General features: G+C 43.3%; 1 protein-coding gene across 3 annotated transcripts in view; it reads left to right on the plus strand.

Moving 5' to 3' along the window:
• Positions 1-1,115: 1,115 nt before the first annotated feature.
• Positions 1,116-17,533, plus strand: part of MTR (5-methyltetrahydrofolate-homocysteine methyltransferase) — a 99,244-nt gene continuing 82,826 nt past the window's right edge. For 2 of the 3 annotated variants that reach the window (XM_028104523.2, XM_028104525.2), the window contains exons 1-7: positions 1,116-1,583; positions 4,995-5,209; positions 9,753-9,842; positions 12,060-12,129; positions 13,906-13,998; positions 15,410-15,516; positions 17,196-17,255. In XM_028104523.2, the coding sequence (XP_027960324.1) occupies positions 1,550-1,583; positions 4,995-5,209; positions 9,753-9,842; positions 12,060-12,129; positions 13,906-13,998; positions 15,410-15,516; positions 17,196-17,255 (669 nt within the window). In that variant the 5' untranslated portion in view covers positions 1,116-1,549. The remainder of the gene's footprint in view (positions 1,584-4,994; positions 5,210-9,752; positions 9,843-12,059; positions 12,130-13,905; positions 13,999-15,409; positions 15,517-17,195; positions 17,256-17,533) is intronic. The other variant, XM_028104524.2, reaches the window with a different exon arrangement.

Consider the following 17,533-nt stretch of genomic DNA (forward strand, 5'->3'; position numbering starts at 1 on the left):
ATAAAAAGATTAGTAAACTTCGCAATTTGGTCTCAATTTTATTTTTCTAGATTCATTTGCTTTCCTCCCCTCTACCATGCTCATCCTTACGGAGCTGTCCTTTATTTTCAAATTATTTCAAGTGCTGTGTTCTACTCAGGGAGTTTCTTCCCCTTGGAGAGCTCTTACTTCAAATCCCAGTTACTTCCTGAAGCTTTCCCCCCAAACCCTTAGAGTAATGCAGCTCTTTTTTTTTTTTTTTTTTTAAGATTTTTATTTATTTGACACAGAGGGAGAGACAGCGAGAAAGGGAACACAACCAAGGGGAGTGAGAGAGGGAGAAGCAGGCTCCCCACCCAACAAGGAGCCCATTGCAGGACTCAGTCTCAGGATCCTGGGATCATGACCAGAGCTGAAGGCAGACTAAGCCACCCAGGCGCCCCTAATGCAGCTCTTTTGGCACACTGTATGTGGTTCTCATTTTTTTCCTGTTCAATTGTTAGTTTTAACTAGTTTGTGAGTTCTTTCTCCAAAACAGAGGCCCCCGGGGGTGAGATGTAGCTTGTCTTTCTTTGCATTCCAAGTGCGTAGCCCAATGCATGATACGTAGTTATACTGTCAATAAGTGACAATTAACACGTACATATGTACTTCAAAGTTTTCATAGAGCTTTCGCAGGATCTCATTTTCTCCCTGCTACAATCTTATAAAATAGCAGTTACTGCCACCCTATCATTTCCTGCTTGTAGAGTGGTGAGACTCAGAGGTTAATTATCTTGCCCCGCACCAGTCTGTAGCAAAACGTGACCAGAACTGGTCTTGACTCCAAATTCCCCGCTCTGGACACCACAACAGGTTGAAGCCAGCGCCCACTTGGCACCACGACTTAAACTGGGAGAGGCCACGCGGGCCGCACTTCCGGAGCTCGGGCTTGGAGATGTGTCCAGCCTCCGCAGGACTTACAGTTTTGGGCTCCCGCAACACTGGCTGCGTGGGACCTTGGACTACATCTCCCAGAGAGCCCTGGGGCAAACCCTCCGGTAATTGGTTAAAATGGGATCCGCCAATGCCCGCGACGTGCTCGTACAGACCAATCATAGGCCGGAAGGGGCAGGACCTCCCACGCAGAGGCTAGATTGAGCGGAGAAACTAACGTTGTAAGGTGTCCCAAAGCACTAGGGGCTGCGATCCTCGGTTCTGCGCCCCGGGCGCCACGTCGTCTTCCTCTTCGGGTCCAGTCTGCGCCTTTCCCGCGACCCGACTTCGGGTCGCGCGTGTGTGGCCGCCAGCCCCGCGCCGAGGACCGGCCGGGTGACCGGGAAGAAAGCACGTGCTCGAGCATTGTAGCGGCCGAGGGCGCGCCTGTCATCCCCACGCCGCGCCCAGGTCCAGCGGGAGGTCCCCCGCGCGGCGTACGGTGTGCGGAAGGCCCCGGGCGCCGCGGGCTCCGGAGCAGCTACCTGGGCCGCGGAGGCCGGGGCTGGCTGGCGTCACTCTTGGCCCTGTCCTCCTGTGCAGAGTGCGACTTCCCGGCTTCGCCCCTGGCCTGCGGAGGAGGAGACTCGGCGGCATGTCACCCGCGCTGCCAGAGCTGACGCCTTCCGGTAACGCTGCCACCCGCTCTCCGCGGCTGGGTTGTTTATTGACTCCTGTTGTGGGCTCCTAATCCCTGGGGTAATTTTCCTCGCCACCTGGAGGCGCGCGCCAGGTTTCCCCTTGGGCGGGAGGGCGGCACCTTTGAACTGGCGGAGGAGCCGGGAGGTTCCACGTTGTTCTGCTGGATTCCTTCCCCACCTGCACCCCTTCCTCACCAGACAGACCATCAGCAGCCACGAGGCACCGGGCTCTCCCCGCGCGCCCGAAACACCTCTTAATGTCAAAGTAACTTCGCAGTTCAGTGCAACGTATTCCGGCGGGGCGCAATGGCAGTTTTCCCCGCGTTAACGGTCTCAGTTCAATACATATTTATTGAGCACCTGCTGTGCTCATACAAAAAAAGTTCACGTGTTGAGGGACAGATAAGGAAACCCAGAGAACTATTTAAAACTTACAGTAAACGTTTCTTTTCCACATCAGGGTTAGAGCAGTCGTTCTGCAAACTCCAGTGGCATAGAATCACTGTGTAAAATGAGCAGTGAGTTGTGATGGGGAGTAGCAATCTCAAGTGATTCTGATGTGGATGGCTCTGAGACTAATGAGAAAAAAACGAGTTTGGCTCAAGAACGGACAATAATTTCAACTTTTTGATGGGATCTGGGCCTCTAAGGTCATCCCTGGTTAAAAGCTGTGGTCAAACATACCCATAAAAACATGTGAGGTATGAGGTAGGAAATGTAGAAAGAAGAGAACCACTCCTAAGTAGACAGAGCGTAGCTGGCTGTGGGGGAATGAGGGTGTTCCGCTTGGCAGGGTGGTGAATATTGAATTCATAACTCAGAAGGAAATTTATCAGAGGTGAGCTAGTGACCCTGTTGATTCTAGGATTCTGATATGGGACTGGTAAAATTGTTCTTGAAACCAGTGGAAAGGTGACTGAAACATTTTATCACTGTTGCTATAAAAGAAGAGGTAGAGAGGCAGATCATATAGTTCTTTGAATAATATCTCTGCCTCATGACTTCTTGCCTTTCCATTTAATTAAAAAAGGAAATACGTGATTTTCCTCTCATCTAAATTCATCAGCAGCAGAATGCCTTGGCTAAATGGGGGAAATGCAGAGCTGTATATTTTTGTTTTCGCTGTGAGAGATGTTGGGGAGAATCTGCTCTGTTAAGAACCTGATTAGTCAGGAGTAAACTGTACAGAATGTTCGGTATGTAATGAACCGAATATAGATAAATATGAGGGTGTTTAGGTTATCATTGTTCTTCATGGAAGATCTCAGTGACTGCTCACCAAGGGAAAGGAGAATTGCTAAGGTGGCTTACCCTAATGAGAAGGTTCTGGAGGGGCGGCAGTGATTAGAAGCCAGTGAGTGATAACCCCCTACTGGAAAAGCTTGGGGAATACATTAGGATAAGACCAGTGAACACTTAAACCAACAAATCCGGCAGGAAGACCTCTTAGTTTCTCTAGAAGGGAAATCTTATCCCCTAAAGATTAAATAAGCATGTGGATGATGTAGAAGCAGGGGATTTTTAAGGGCCTCAGTTGGAGGGGAGTTTTGTATCCAATGCATGCAATTCCCATTTTATTATGTATCCCATTTAATCTCATTTTCTGCTCACAGTTTTCTTGCTCCCACAGGTGGCCTGTTTCCCATATTGCCATGTATTCATATGTTTCCTTGTACTCTATTCTGTGTGTGTATTTTTAATTTATGTAAATAGTACCTTGGTAAGTTGACGATTTCTGACCCTTTGGCTCAGTATTCCATCGTTACCGTATAGCAGTGCAGTGTTCCCCAGGAGTATCCACCACATTTCACTTGGCCATTTCCCAACATTGTCTCCAACGTGCCACTCCTGCAGACATCCTCTTCGGTGTTCCTGACGGATCAACCTGAGATTTTGTTTGGGAAATACACCTGGGATTGAGATTGCTGGGTTTTCCGCGTACTTAATTTTCACCAAGTTCTGCTAGGCTGCTCTCCAGAATGGCTGTCCAGCAAGCATCCTGGAGGGTTCAGATTTTCTTTGGCATTATCCAGTTTTCTAATTATTGTCCAACTACTGGGTACAAATGGGTATCATCTTGTTTTAATTCACATCTTCGCTAATGAGTTTGAGCATCTCTTCATATAGTTGCTGGGTATTATTTTCTTCTTCCTTGACTTGTCTATTCGTATCTTTGTAGGAGTTCCTTGTACATTACAGCTGTTAGTCCCTTTGAGTTTTAGATATTGCAAAATCTTCCCCCAATCCATAATCTATTATTTTTGTTGATGGTAACTTTCATTTCATAGGAATCCTTAGTTTTTATGGAATCAAATTCATCTTTTTTTTTTAATATTATAGGTTGGGCTTTTTGAGACTTGTAATGAAGATATTCTATATTTTACTTTTCCTTTTTCGTGGGAATATAGTTTTATGGTATGTTGTAATATTTAGTGGGTCAAATAACCTCTTTCTACTTTTTCAAAGTTAATTTAGCCTTTTCTGGACTTTTAGTCTTCCACATAAATTATAGAATATGTTTGTCAAATTTCTAATAAAAAATCAGATGTTTTGGGGGCGCCTGGGTGGCTCAGTTGGTTAAGCGTCTGCCTTCGGCTCGGGTCATGGTCCCGGGGTCCTGGGATCAAGCCCCGCATCGGGCTCCCTGCTTCTTCCTCTCCCTCTGCCTGCCTCTCTGCCTGCTTGTTTTCTCTATCTCTCTGCCAAATAAATAAATAAAATCTTTAAAAAAAGTCAAATATTTTGTTTAGAGTTTAAAAAAAAAAAGCTTTGATTTCTTGCATATAACTCCTTTCACAAGATCTCAGAACTTGTATATGTGGGGGTGAGGTTGTTTTATGGTAAATACTAAACTGTCTTAAAGACCGAAAATAGTTTATATTTCTGGATTGAGAAGTGAATACAGTAGGGACCCCATGGGAAAGTGCTTAGATTTTTTATGAAAATGGGAGGAGGAATAGAGGCATGCTTCATCAGACCTGCAGTGGGTACAGACAGACCTGCAGTGGGTACAGATGTGCTCTTCCCTAAGTGCAGAGAGAAGGAAAGTAGCTTAAGCCAAGCTGTAAGAGGATTATGAGGTGGAGGGTGGGGTGAATTTTGGAGCTCCCAATAGAAGACTTCTTTGGATGGGATTAGGTAGAATCTCCTACAGAGGGAGAAGGATTTGGAGCTAAAAGAGTGCAAGGATTTGGAGCTAAAAGAGTGCAGTTTGGGACAGTAGATGTGGGCTGTGTTGAGGGTAGCCAAGAAAAGCTGACCAGGGAGGAGGCTCCATGTTAGGAATTTTCAGGGACTCCAATCAGCATAGTTTCTGTGGCTTTCCAGTATTTCTTAGAAACCTTTCCCACACATCTTTTCCCCCTGGTTTTGAAAGTCAGATTTTCACTTTCTTTGAAGCAGGTGTGAAGAAAAGCCTGCAGGATGAGATTGAAACCATTCTGCGGGAGAGGATCATGGTGCTGGATGGAGGGATGGGGACCATGATCCAGCGGCATAAGCTAAGTGAAGAAGACTTCCGAGGTCACGAATTTCAAGATCACGCCAGGCCGCTGAAAGGCAACAATGACATTTTAAGTATAACTCAACCCAATGTCATTTACCAAATCCATAAGGTATAGTATCCGCTGTGTCTCCTGTTCTCAGTCCATTATTCTATGAGCCGCTCCACAAATTGAGGGCTCTAGAAGGTACAGAAGAAAGAGGTGATTTGTTCACAAAGAAGGTGTTGGGCACCAAATAAAGGTCTTGCACTGAGACGAGCATTCAGGATAAGGAGATGAGAAAGGTAGTTTTTCTGCCTTCGAGACAGTTAAACTCCAGTGAAAGACCATAAAAATCTTGGGCAAATTGGGCTTTTCACATACACTACTTTACCTAAGTCACCACAATAGCCCCGATAAAGAAAAACCAAAAGATGGTGGTTATTCTCATTTTGAAGATTTGGAAGTTGAGGCTCCCAGAGCCTGATGTTAGGGAGGCTTCCTGACTTGAAATCCTATGTTCTTTCATTCCATTTTTTCTGTCTCCAATAAAAATGGTTAGCTAGCATAAAGAAATGAGGAACTGGGCGCGGTAGATTTTTAAAAATTTAGAAATAAACACAGAACGAAATTGTTTGATAGGTTATCATCAGAATTTCATAGAATTACAACCAGAAGAGGTATTGAGGTGATTGAATCTGTTTTCCTGGTCTGGATTCAGTTAGAAGGACAAAGTGTATTTACCAGTGAAGTGAGAAGGTTTTATTTTCTGGAGAAGGGCATTGCTGTAGGTGTTTTCAGGCTCTTCTTAAGGAAAAAAAAAGTCATTTAAACAAATCACTTTGTGATTAAATGATCCATCGAGAATGGAAGGGATCATTCTCTTGCGTGGTCAAGACTTTGTTCTAGGTTACATGCAGAATGGCGTTCATTTGAAGAAAAGCTGAGAATGCCTTTCCTTTGCTCATAATGGGAATTCTAGGTCCTAGAACATTGAAAATTGGTCCTTGAAAAGGTGTGGTTCTGCCAGAAGAATGGTAACTAAGTGTTTCTGCTAGGCCTTGAGAATATGTAGTTAAATCCTATTATAAAATCCTAGTCTTTTATAGATTGGGAATGTCATCATGGGTATGAATTGCTTTGTATGGTTACAAATACACTTTTTTTATAAAAAAAATTTATTAGAGAGAGCACAAATGGGGAGTGGCAGGCAGAGGCAGAAGGAGAGGGAGAAGCAGGCTCCCCGCTGAGCAAGGAGCCTGACGCAGGGCTTGATCCAAGGAACCTGGGATCATGGCCTGGGCCAAAGGCAGATGCTTAATGACTGAGCCACCCGGGTGCCCCACAAATACACTTCTTACAGTGTAGCTGATGAAATCACATGAACTGTCATGCCCATGGCTTTGTCATTATTGTTCATGTGGATTATCGCTAGATTATAAATTTCTGCGGAGCGAGAATTTATGCCTCTTTTTCACTACCGAATCCCTACTGCCTAGAACATTTCTCCCATATAGGAGGCGCTCAGTAAATACTTGTTAGAGGAAAGAATCCTTGCCCTGTGTATTAGGTAGGCATCTAGATGGAATAATGAGGTTCCCACAATAGGTACATGGAACAAAAATGGCTGTAAATACAACAAAGTATACCTGGGGTGTCCCATTTCTGGGGGCGCATTTACTAGCCGGAGATGTGGAGAGCATGCTGTGTTCATGGATGAAGAAGGAAAACAGACTGTGGTTTTTTCACACGTGGCTATTTCTAGTAGAGCTAGTGACCATAGATCAGATACCTTGGTGTTTAATTTTAATGGAATGTCCAAGTTATATTTGTAATGTAGGTGCCTGACAGTAAGCTGCTTTGGTGGTAATGTAAATGCCTGACATTAGGCTTTTGGTTGCCAAGATATCCATTTCAGAGACATCTCTCTTGTATTAAACATGATGCTGCTACTCGCTGAACAACTAGATACCAGGCTGCTCCCACCCATGAGTTCTGCTCTTGGAGAGCCCTGGATGACCCAGACAACTGACTGTTCTCATTGTTCCCTTTCCACACCCTGATTCCCAAATTCAGCAGTAAAGAGTGAAACTGTGAAACCCTAGGTACCCCATCTTTGTACCCCCCAAAAAGGCAGAACCCCATGTCTGTGCTCAGGCCCCTGCCGCCCATCTGCCCCTCACCCTTTGAAGCATGGCCCTGGGCATGCCTGAACCCGCCAGGACTTGTGAGTAATACACCTTTTTCTCCCAAAAGTTCCCACGGTTGTTGCTGAGATACCACAAGGGCTGGTGTCGCCACACCTTGGGCTCTGCCCAGGGAAATGTGTGTGGGAGCTGTCCGTGAGGAGTGCGGGTGAGCACCTCAGGCATTCCTAGCCTATAGCATCTCTCTCATGAAACAGAAGTCAAAACCTCTGCTAGCCTCTACAAATGCTGTCCTTCATGACCTCCTCTACTCCTGACAGCTTTCTCCATGAGAAACGTGAGGAGTAGAGAAATTGAGTAGCTTGCCTCAGATCACACGTTTTTTAAACTGGCAAGAATAGGTTTGGAAATCGACAAGAATAGGTTTGGAATAGGTTTGGAATAGAGGGACGTCCTGCCTGAGTCCACGAGTGGGATATTGAGCCAGGAGAAAAGACAGAGAGAGAGGATGAAGAGCTAGAAGAAATCCCTTCTAAACTGTATAGTATGAAAAAAAAAAATAAACTGTATAGTATGGAAATTTTCAAATCTACACAAAATTGGAGAAAACTGTGAACTTAGAAATTTTTTTCCCTAATTGTAAAGACAATACATGTTTATTGCCTTAAAAAAAAAGTAGATAATAGAGAAAACCATAAAAGAGGGATGCCTGGGTGGCCCAGATGGTTAAGCATCTGCCTTTGGCTCAGGTCATGATCTCAGGGTCCTGGGATCGAGTCCCACCACATCGGGCTCCCTGCTGAGCGGGGAGCCTGCTTCTCCCTCTGCCCTGCTGCTCCCCCCGCTTGTGCTCTCTCTCTCTCTCTCTCTCTGACAAATAAATAAATAAAATCTTAAAAAAAAAAAAAAAACCATAAAAGAGAAAATCAAAACCAGGACATATCAATACCAAGACGTAACTACTATTCATTCACATATTTTAACTTACATTTTAATCTAGTGTTTATACTGGGATTTTAAAAATTAAATTTTAATTATATTCGTTGATACTGTTTTATAATTTGCATTTTATCTGTATGTATGAGCATTAAATATTCTGAAACATGGTTTAATAACTTCATAATATATTCTGTGTATATATTATTGATAAGTAATTCACTTATTCCTAGGCATTAATGTTGTTTCCAATTTTTCTTGTTCTTTTTTAAAAAATTCAATTTGCTCTCATAAAACAAAACCCATAGATGAGAATAAATTCACTTATTTATTTTTTTTTTAAAGATTTTATTTATTTATTTGACAGAGAGAGACACAGCGAGAGAGGGAACACAAGCAGGGGGAGTGGGAGAGGGAGAAACAGGCTTCCCCGCGGAGCAGGGAGCCCGATGTGGGGCTCCGTCCCAGGACCCTGGGATCACGACCCGAGCCGAAGGCAGATGCTTAACGACTAAGCCACCCAGGCGCCCCAGAGAATAAATTCACTTTTGACCACTACTCCAAATTTCTATTTTTTCTCCTGAGATAACCACTTACATTAGTTGCTGTATGTCTTTCCAGATTTCTTTGTTAAGCATTTACATATACATGTACATATGTATATGTGTATACATACTTACCTGTAGAAAACTCATGCTGTTGTGTACATGTATGCTTTACACTTAATGGTGTCCTGTTTTACATATCAGTCAATTTTGGTTTCTCCTCAATATTTTTGGAGATCTTTGCGTGTCAGTATATGTAACTATACACAATGTTTTTAGCTGCCATAAAGCATGTTATAAAATGGATACATTCTAGCTTAGTTTTTTCCAGTTGGTGGATATTTAGGATGTTTGTGACTTCCTATAGATATGTGTAAATCTTGGTTTTCATTTCCCAGCTATTCTGTAAGCAGTGTTCATCAGTTTGGGAGGGGTTGGGTTTAGTCACTATTGGAAAATCAAGGGAGTCGAGAGATTCCAGAGTGTTCATCACATCGAGGTTGAGGAGATATCGTCCAAAGAGTGAAATGAGGAAGATGGTTTCGAACAGGGAGGAGAGGAAGTCACCAAGATCCTCAGGTTCTAGAAGGAGTGCAGATCTGACTCAGAGGGACTCGCAGAGAGAGACTGAAACAATTACGGGCAGAACTGGGCTCTCAGAGATAGAGCCGTCGCCAGTGGGGATCAAATTGTGCTGAGGCTGGAGAGCGCCATCCTGGGTCAGAACTTGTGTCATCACGCAGCCACGCCATGGAGCTGGGTTCTAGTACTTTCCATGAGGAAACTGAAACTCAGGGTTTAAGGAACTTGATTCCATTCACCCAGCTTAGCATGTGGACTGTGTCCGAATTCAAGCTCTGCGTTTGTTTATTTATACCACATTCCTCTCTGTGAAATCCTCGGATCTTTTTGCATCTCTGGCCTCTAGTGCAGTGCCTTTGCTTAGTGAGCAGTCACAAGGTGTTTGGTGGGGATGTACAGATGTGTTTATTGCCGGGGTACGGGGGCTCTGAAACTGCAAGCACTGACACTGCTATCTCGTTGCAGGATTACTTGCTGGCTGGGGCAGATATCATCGAAACAAATACTTTCAGCAGCACTCACATTGCCCAAGCCGACTATGGCCTTGAACACTTGGTAAGAATGCCATTGCTCCTCAAACTAAGATATTTCTGGGCATTTACTTCCTTGATAGTTGCTAGTGAGAAAACCATCAGACGCTGCAGCGTCAAGCCGATGCCTAGCTGTCTGCTGCTTGTGGTCAGACTGGGAAAACGCTTTGAATCTCTCTGCTTATGAACATAGCAGACCATTCATTTCTAACTGGTTTCTTTTATGGGCAAGTGATCAGGTAAAAAATGATACTTATTAAGCAGTGTGGTTGCTGATAAAAACACAATGATCAGCTGTGTGTGCACCTTTTTTATGCCCTGGGTGGCAGTTTTTTTTTTTTTTTAATTGTGACAAAACATGTGTAACATAAAATGGACCGTCTTAGCCATTTTTAAGTGTACGGTTCAGTGGGATTAAATATATTCATGTTGCTTGCTGTGCAACCAGCACCACCATCCATCTCCAGAACTCTTGTTATCTTATAAAACTGAAGCTCTGTACCCATTACATTCAGTAACTCCCCATCCTCCCCTCACCCACCGGGCCCCAGAAACCACCTCGTACTGTCTTTCTCTATGAATTTGACTCCTCTAGGTACCCCACGTAAATGGACTCGTACAGTTTTTGTCCTTTTATGACTCTTAGCTTAACGTTTTCAAAGTTCGCTTGTGTCGTAGCAAATGTCAGAATTTCCTTTTTAAGGCTGCATAATGCTCCCCTGTATGTATGTATGTATATATATGTAGGCCTGTGTGTGTGTGTGTGTGTGTGTGTGTGTGTATTACATTTTGTTTGTCCATTCATTTGTTAGGGACACTTGGGTTGATTCCACCTTTTGGTGATTGTGAACAGTGCTGCTGTGAACATGGGTGTACAGAAAATCTGTTTGCATCCCTGCTTTCATTTCCTTTGATTATATACTCAGAAGTGGTAATTCTGTTGCCTTTTTTGAGAAACCACCATACTGTTTTCCACATTGGCTGCACCATTTTATATTCCCACCAGCAGTATGCAAGGATTCCAAATTTTGTACGGCTTTATTGACACTTGTTATCTTCTTTTTTTTTTTTTTTTTTTTGATAGTAGCCATACTAGTGGGTGTGGGGTGAAGGATCTGGTTTCTTTTTAATCAATATGATGCTTCTTTTTCAAATTTTGTAAAATGTGGATGATGGGAGTACATAGTAGGTGCTGCCGTACCCATGTCTGTGTGGGATTTTTCCAGACGCATGCCTCTGTTTTCATGCAACACTGATTTCTCTCATGATGTTGGCACTTTGTGAGATCTCGCGTCCTTTGGGTTATCAAGGGAAAATGATTAGTTTTGTGTGATTTATTTAGGGCAGGAGTTGGCAACCTTTTTCTGTAAAGGGCCAGATAAGTGAATATTTTAGGCTTTGTGGACCATATATAGCAACCACTGAACTCTGTTATTATAGTGCAAGAACAACAGTAAACAATATGCAAATGAATGAGCTTGATTGTATCCCAATAAAACTTTATTTATAAAACTGGCCTAGGCTAGATTTGCCCTGGGACCTATTGAGTTTGCCAACCCCTATTTTAGGATATTCTGTCTGGTTTCTTAATTACCATGGCGCATAGGATCTGAGAAGGGCTCATGAAGACCACAAGTCTAGCACCTTCTAACCTGTTCTGGGAAAGGGTTTCAGGAGGCCTATGAACCTCTTTAAATTGTAGGCATTATTTTGTGTGTATATGCATACTTTTTATTTCCTAGTGAGGGGGTTCATGGCCCTTTACCAAATTTTAAAGAGGTTAATAATCTGCAAAAAGTTGAGAACCCCTGAGTACAACCACTGTACAGAGAAGGAAGTCAGGGCCTGGAGAAGTTGCTAAGGGAACTGCCCAGGCAGGCACTGAGAGAGCTGGTCCTCAACCCCCTGTCTCCTGTCTCTGAAGCCTGTGCTTTTTCCATTCCTGTGCTTTCTCTGATTCGCAGAGGATTTAACTGCATCAGCTTACTCTTTGACATACCAGATGTCCAAGAGATTGCCCTTTTTCTATCAGTTAGCTCATGGCTAAGGGGAAGAAGCTCAGAGCGGTTCTCAAGGACTCTTGGCTCACCTGCTTCCTTCTCGGCTAAGATTTCGCTCAGACCTCCTATTAATTCACTCGACATTTCCTTACTGAATAAAACTGGGTTTTATAAGGTCACGAATCCCTGATTTATTGGGTGGAGGGAGAGAAGTGCTAGCTAATGTTTGCATTGATGTGTAGGCCTACCAGATGAACAAGTGCTCTGCGGGGGTGGCCAGAAAGGCAGCCGAGGATGTGTCTCTCCAGACAGGTAAGGGACGGCTGCAAGGGTGGCTCCTTTGAGAGTCGCAGCTATCATATGCTGTCTTTGTTGCACTTTGCCCTTCGTGACAAGTGGCCCACCAGCAACACTGCAGGTACTGTTTTGTACCTGTGGGTAGGTGACTTCTTTGCAGTTTCATAATCAAGCCCTCCTGGGTCTCTCTGAATTGATTCTGTCCCCCTGGGTTTTGGGCTGGGGGTTTCCTCTACTGCGGGTTCCAGCTTCACTTTGTAGCCATAGCTACTTTTTCGTTTCATAGTTACAGCTTCTTCGCATGTTTACAGCTAAGGTGATTTTTCTCCTTTTAGAAGCACATTAATAGCTAATGCAGGTGGCAGTTGCCTGCTCTGGTTATTTCGATTAACATGAAGATATTTGATCTTCTCAAATATCTTTGAAGCAACCATCATCCTTGTGATTGGCTTCTGTAGGTGAGGAGCCATTGCCTTTTGAGCATATTCCGCATCCTATCCCTAATGTCTTTGAAGGCTCTGTGCAGCACACACAGGAGTGTGGCATGAGACTCAGCCTTGCTGGAACATGAAAAGCGGCCTCTTGAAATAACTACCCTCCTGGCTGGCTGCCATAGCATGACTTGGGCGCCAGCTGGTGGGGAGGCTCTGAGGGAGGGAAAGGAATAGAAGAAATATATGGAGCCCCTTAAGATTTGGAAATGTAGAATTATTGCCAACGGGGGAGAATATAAAGCAAAATTGCTAGGAAGTGAGACACAGCATACTAATGAAGAGAGACCGAAGCAATTTATGGGAACTCCGCTTCTGGGAGATAGTGTTTAAAATCCACGGATGTGCATAGACTGTTACCCCAACAGAGTCGCGGGTCAGAGAATATGAAACCAGCGAAAGCAGGGAAAGATAAGGACATTTTTCTTATACGCACATTATTGTTCAGCTTTGGGCAAGGTAACCTGTTCAAAGGCTGGGTTATCAACTCGTCGGTAGTCTTCACCACTTAAATTGTGAAGTGTAACCCAGGTTACTGAGTGGTTACCATCACCAAAGGTGATGAGCCGTGTACCCCCGGCTTCAGTTATGACATGTAGATGAACCTAACTTTTGAGGCTCTTGTAGAAGCACCTGGACTCTAGCCTGGAGGAAAGGTTATTAAAGAATTATTAAAAGAGTGCTTACAGTAAGATTTGCTCTGTTTCATATTTTAATTTTGGGCTTTATAATTGTTAATCCCGATCTGATAGTCTCCCCCCAGTGAAGGGCCTGCAGCACGATACTGGAAAGCATTTCACGTTGAACACTTCTGTGAGGAGCTTTTGTAGAATCTGTGTTAGGTTCAGGACCTTCCAGATTCCTTAAGAGTAAGGGGAGGTAATTTATCTAAACATGGCTGTGGAGATAAAAAAGAGTTAGTTACTGACACACTTTGAAGCCCAATAGGCAAGAATTCGGAGTCTTTTGGATTGGCTTGGCAATCAGCTGTACACATCCCTGTATTTCATAATTTTCCCAGTGGGGTCGGGATAGCTCCCATCCTCAGATACACATTTGCAGTCAAATCTGTGCATTGTCTCACTGAGTGTGATAAAGACTATAAAGAGCCTCTTGTTGGTCCAGAAGTCAAGTTTTCCTGTCAAATGAATTAAGAAAATAATCTGTGCTTTTGTATTTCCGAGTTGTGGATAAAGGATTATAGACCTATGTTCTAGGGGAAAATCTTATAGCCTATTGAGTCACAACAAAAAGGTCAAGCTCTTTAGAGATTTTTACATTTGTTTTTCTTTTCCCAAAGGAATTAAGAGGTTTGTGGCAGGAGCTCTGGGTCCAACTAATAAGACACTATCTGTGTCCCCGTCTGTGGAGAGACCAGATTACAGGAACATTAGTGAGTATTGTAAATAATCTTTGACCTCCTGCAAGTACATCTGTGTTTCAGTGATCTTAAAATCTGTAAAATGGGATCAATAACAGGCTCTTCCTCAGGGTTATTGTGACTTAATGGACATAAAGGGCTTATAATGGTCCCTGGAATGTAGTAAATATCTAAATAAAAAGATCTTGTTATTATTACTACTATTATTATTTCAAATGTACATGGTATTGTGATCATGCTTCTTTATCAGCTGAGGAAAGAAAACTAATCAAGAGAAAGCTTTAAACTGAGAAGTTGAGCAAATATGGACACTAGGCCTTGGTCTATTATGGAATAACCCACTGGGCCCCCATTTTATGTCAGAAAGCACTCCAGACTATATAAACATACTAGCATTTTTGACATTATAAATTAACATATATAAACATACTTACATTGAGATTTTATGAAAAAAATCTAGCTATCTAGGTCAATTTCTTAAGCATCAAGACAATGAAATACAAAAAGAATTAAACTTAGCTGAATAGTACTGATACTTTGTATGGTGAAGAATTTTGTGTAGATGACAAGTTCAGGCAAGTATGGTTTGTAGGTTTTTGGTTATAGAACTTTCCATGTGGTGATATCATAGTTCTTCACCAGGGGTTGCTCATGCTGGACTTATGCGTGGTCGATGCCCTCTTTGATCTAGGCATGACCACGAGGGGCTAAGTTTTCCTTTTTCTTGTGCTGTATACAGCAAGCATAAAGGTACTACTTGGGTTTTCCTGTTGAATATCCAAGCCTTTGTCTTTTTCTCATTGGGAGGTAAATGGGGAGGGGGATGACCTCTCAAATGGAAATGGACAACTCAAGATGTTTCTAACAAAAATTGTACCCAGGAATTATTGAACACTTTGGTTTCAGACCGAAATTGCCCTTCAAGACAGGTTTTCTCTCAGGCAGGAGTGAAGTCCATAGGACTGAAGCCTTTTACCACAGCGAGTATGAGAGAATGTGACTAGACCTGCTATCTTTCCAAGGCAGGGTGATAGGTTTCTCTACTTGTTCCTCGCACTCATCCCTTAACTGGACTGATTAAAACCATTCCTGGGAAGAATGATGTACCTTAAAGGTGTTGAAAATAAGGTACAGGGCTCATGAAACCATGTACCTTCCTGCTCACTCAGTCATTCTTGGCTCATAAGTGGGACGAGGAGGTTGTGTGGTAAGTGTTTAGGAGTGACTGTGTTCAGTCTACAGCTTTCAGCAACATCACTGCTCCATTTCTTTATTTGGTTTCTCACAAAAGGTGATGTCCTTAAATTGAGCATTAGAAACCAGCAATAGTTAGCTGACAGGTGCCAGGCCTGAACATAGCTTGTCCTGGTCATTGAGAGGATTTTGATGACTGACGTCCTGGATGCGATTTATTTTTTTGCAGCATTTGATGAGCTCGTTGAAGCATACAAAGAGCAGGCCAAAGGGCTTCTGGATGGTGGGGTTGATATCTTACTCATTGAAACTATTTTTGATACTGCTAATGCCAAGGTGAGTTAAGGGAGATGAAAGGGACAGCCGGGGGGGGGCTGTGATGAGTCCCCCAGTGGGGCGAGAAGACCATCACAGCCATTGTCAAAGTTAAATAAAAATCTTCTGTTCCATTCTATTTTTGAGCATTTCTAGTTGAGGCCAGTGGGATGAGGAAAACCTCAAAAGATTATCTTTTTAACTTTCAAAAGCATTTTTTTTAAATTATGAAAGTAAATACACATATAGCTATTAATTAGGTGCACATATGCAGATGTAGTAAATATATACACGTGGTTCTAAATTTAAAGTGAACATAAATGTATGGAGTGAAAAGTAAATACCCTTCCTTCTGCTATTCCCTGGGCATCAAGGTCTTTCCTGGGACAGCTGTTACCGGTGTGGGGGTCCTGATAGAGATGCTACGCAGGTAGAGGAAAGTGTGACGTAACATTCTTTTGATTATTATTATTATTTTTAAGTATTTTATTTATTTATTTGACAGAGAGACACAGCGAGAGAGGGAACACAAGCAGGGGGAGTGGGAGAGGGAGAAGCAGGCTCTCTGCTGAGCAGAGCACCTGACGCGGGGCTTGATCCCAGGACCCTGGGATCATGACCCGAGCCGAAGGCAGTCGCTTGACGACTGAGCTACCCAGGCGCCCCAACATTCTTTTGATTATTGAGGGACAGGTTGTCCCCATGACGCATCAAATTTATTTTGGAGTGAGGAATGTGGTAGAGATCTAACTAGGTACTCTTTTTCTCTAAGGTTTACCTAGTTTTCTTAACACCATCTATTAAATATCCTACCATTTCCCAGTGATAGGAATCGTGTACCACCCTAAATTCAGAAGTGCATCTGGGTAGAATCTATTCCAGTCATCTGTCTGATGTCACACTCCTATCCTACTATTTTCCATAGCATTGCGATTAAAATACCTCTTGAATAACTGGTAGGCTTTCATTAACCTCCCTCACTGTCCGTTTTTCCCCCAGAATTTTCCTGGTTCTTCCTCCCCATTTACTTTTCCATAAGATCTTTAGGATCAACTTGGCTAGTTCTTAAAAAAAAAATGTTGATTTAGTACCTTCCTATGTGAAAGAAACCCACCATCCCCATGAAAGGAATACATTAAGGACGGGTTGCATTCTGACTTCCGCAGATTATGAAAATGTGCACGTCTTGGAATCAGGAACTACAGTGATCAAAAGAAGGAGAAGATGTTCCCTGGAACTTAATGCATCACGGGCGTGCACTGAGTTACTTAGCATTACTACCTACACAGCCCATTCTCAGCTCACTCTAATTTGCATGTGAACAGCGTGTGCTGTTCATTTCTGTACCTCCCGTGTATCTGTGAGGATGTGGATGGTAGAGGCATTCTTATTCATCTATTTTTAATTTTGACTGGGAGAAGGAAGAAAGAGCATAGCTCTTGAGCTCCTCTTTGGAGAAAATATTAGTTTGTTAGGTAAACTCTGAGCCGGCATCTGTTTAGTTTCAGTAGGTACCATGTTCTCCTCGGGAAAGGGGTGTCAAGATCGTACCTTACAGAGAGGATGTGTTTCTGTCCCAGAGTGCGCAATGTTGATCACATCTAGAGAGGTTTTGGAAAAGGGAGCATTCTCATCAGCCGGTTAGGCTGACCGGGGACACAGTCTCTCAGAAATAAAGATGTTCTTTTTCTCACTGACAGGCAGCCTTGTTCGCACTCCAAACACTTTTTGAAGAGGAGTATCCCCCCCGGCCTATCTTCGTAAGTTCTAAAATTTGCATGATGATTTTTGTCTTTTATTACTAATACTGTCAGCTCGAGGGTAGGGTGTTTGTTTTCCTGGCATAGGAGAACTAGCTGTAGTATCTTTAAGGAACCACCCACTTCAACTTCCTCTGTTCACCTTCCTCCTCCCGGCAGCTGTAGACCAGTAGCTGTCTCAGCTCTGGAAATGCGAAGAAGGTGAACCCAGAAGTGGTTGGTGGAAGGCAGGCTGTTCAAAAGAAGCCTGGCTGAATTGGTCCCCTGAAGTCAAAGGC

This window comes from Eumetopias jubatus, unplaced genomic scaffold (assembly GCF_037043125.1).
Source record: "Eumetopias jubatus isolate StellerSeaLion01/CBP00866 unplaced genomic scaffold, mEumJub1_p1.0 scaffold_17, whole genome shotgun sequence".
NCBI classification, from domain to species: domain Eukaryota; kingdom Metazoa; phylum Chordata; class Mammalia; order Carnivora; family Otariidae; genus Eumetopias; species Eumetopias jubatus.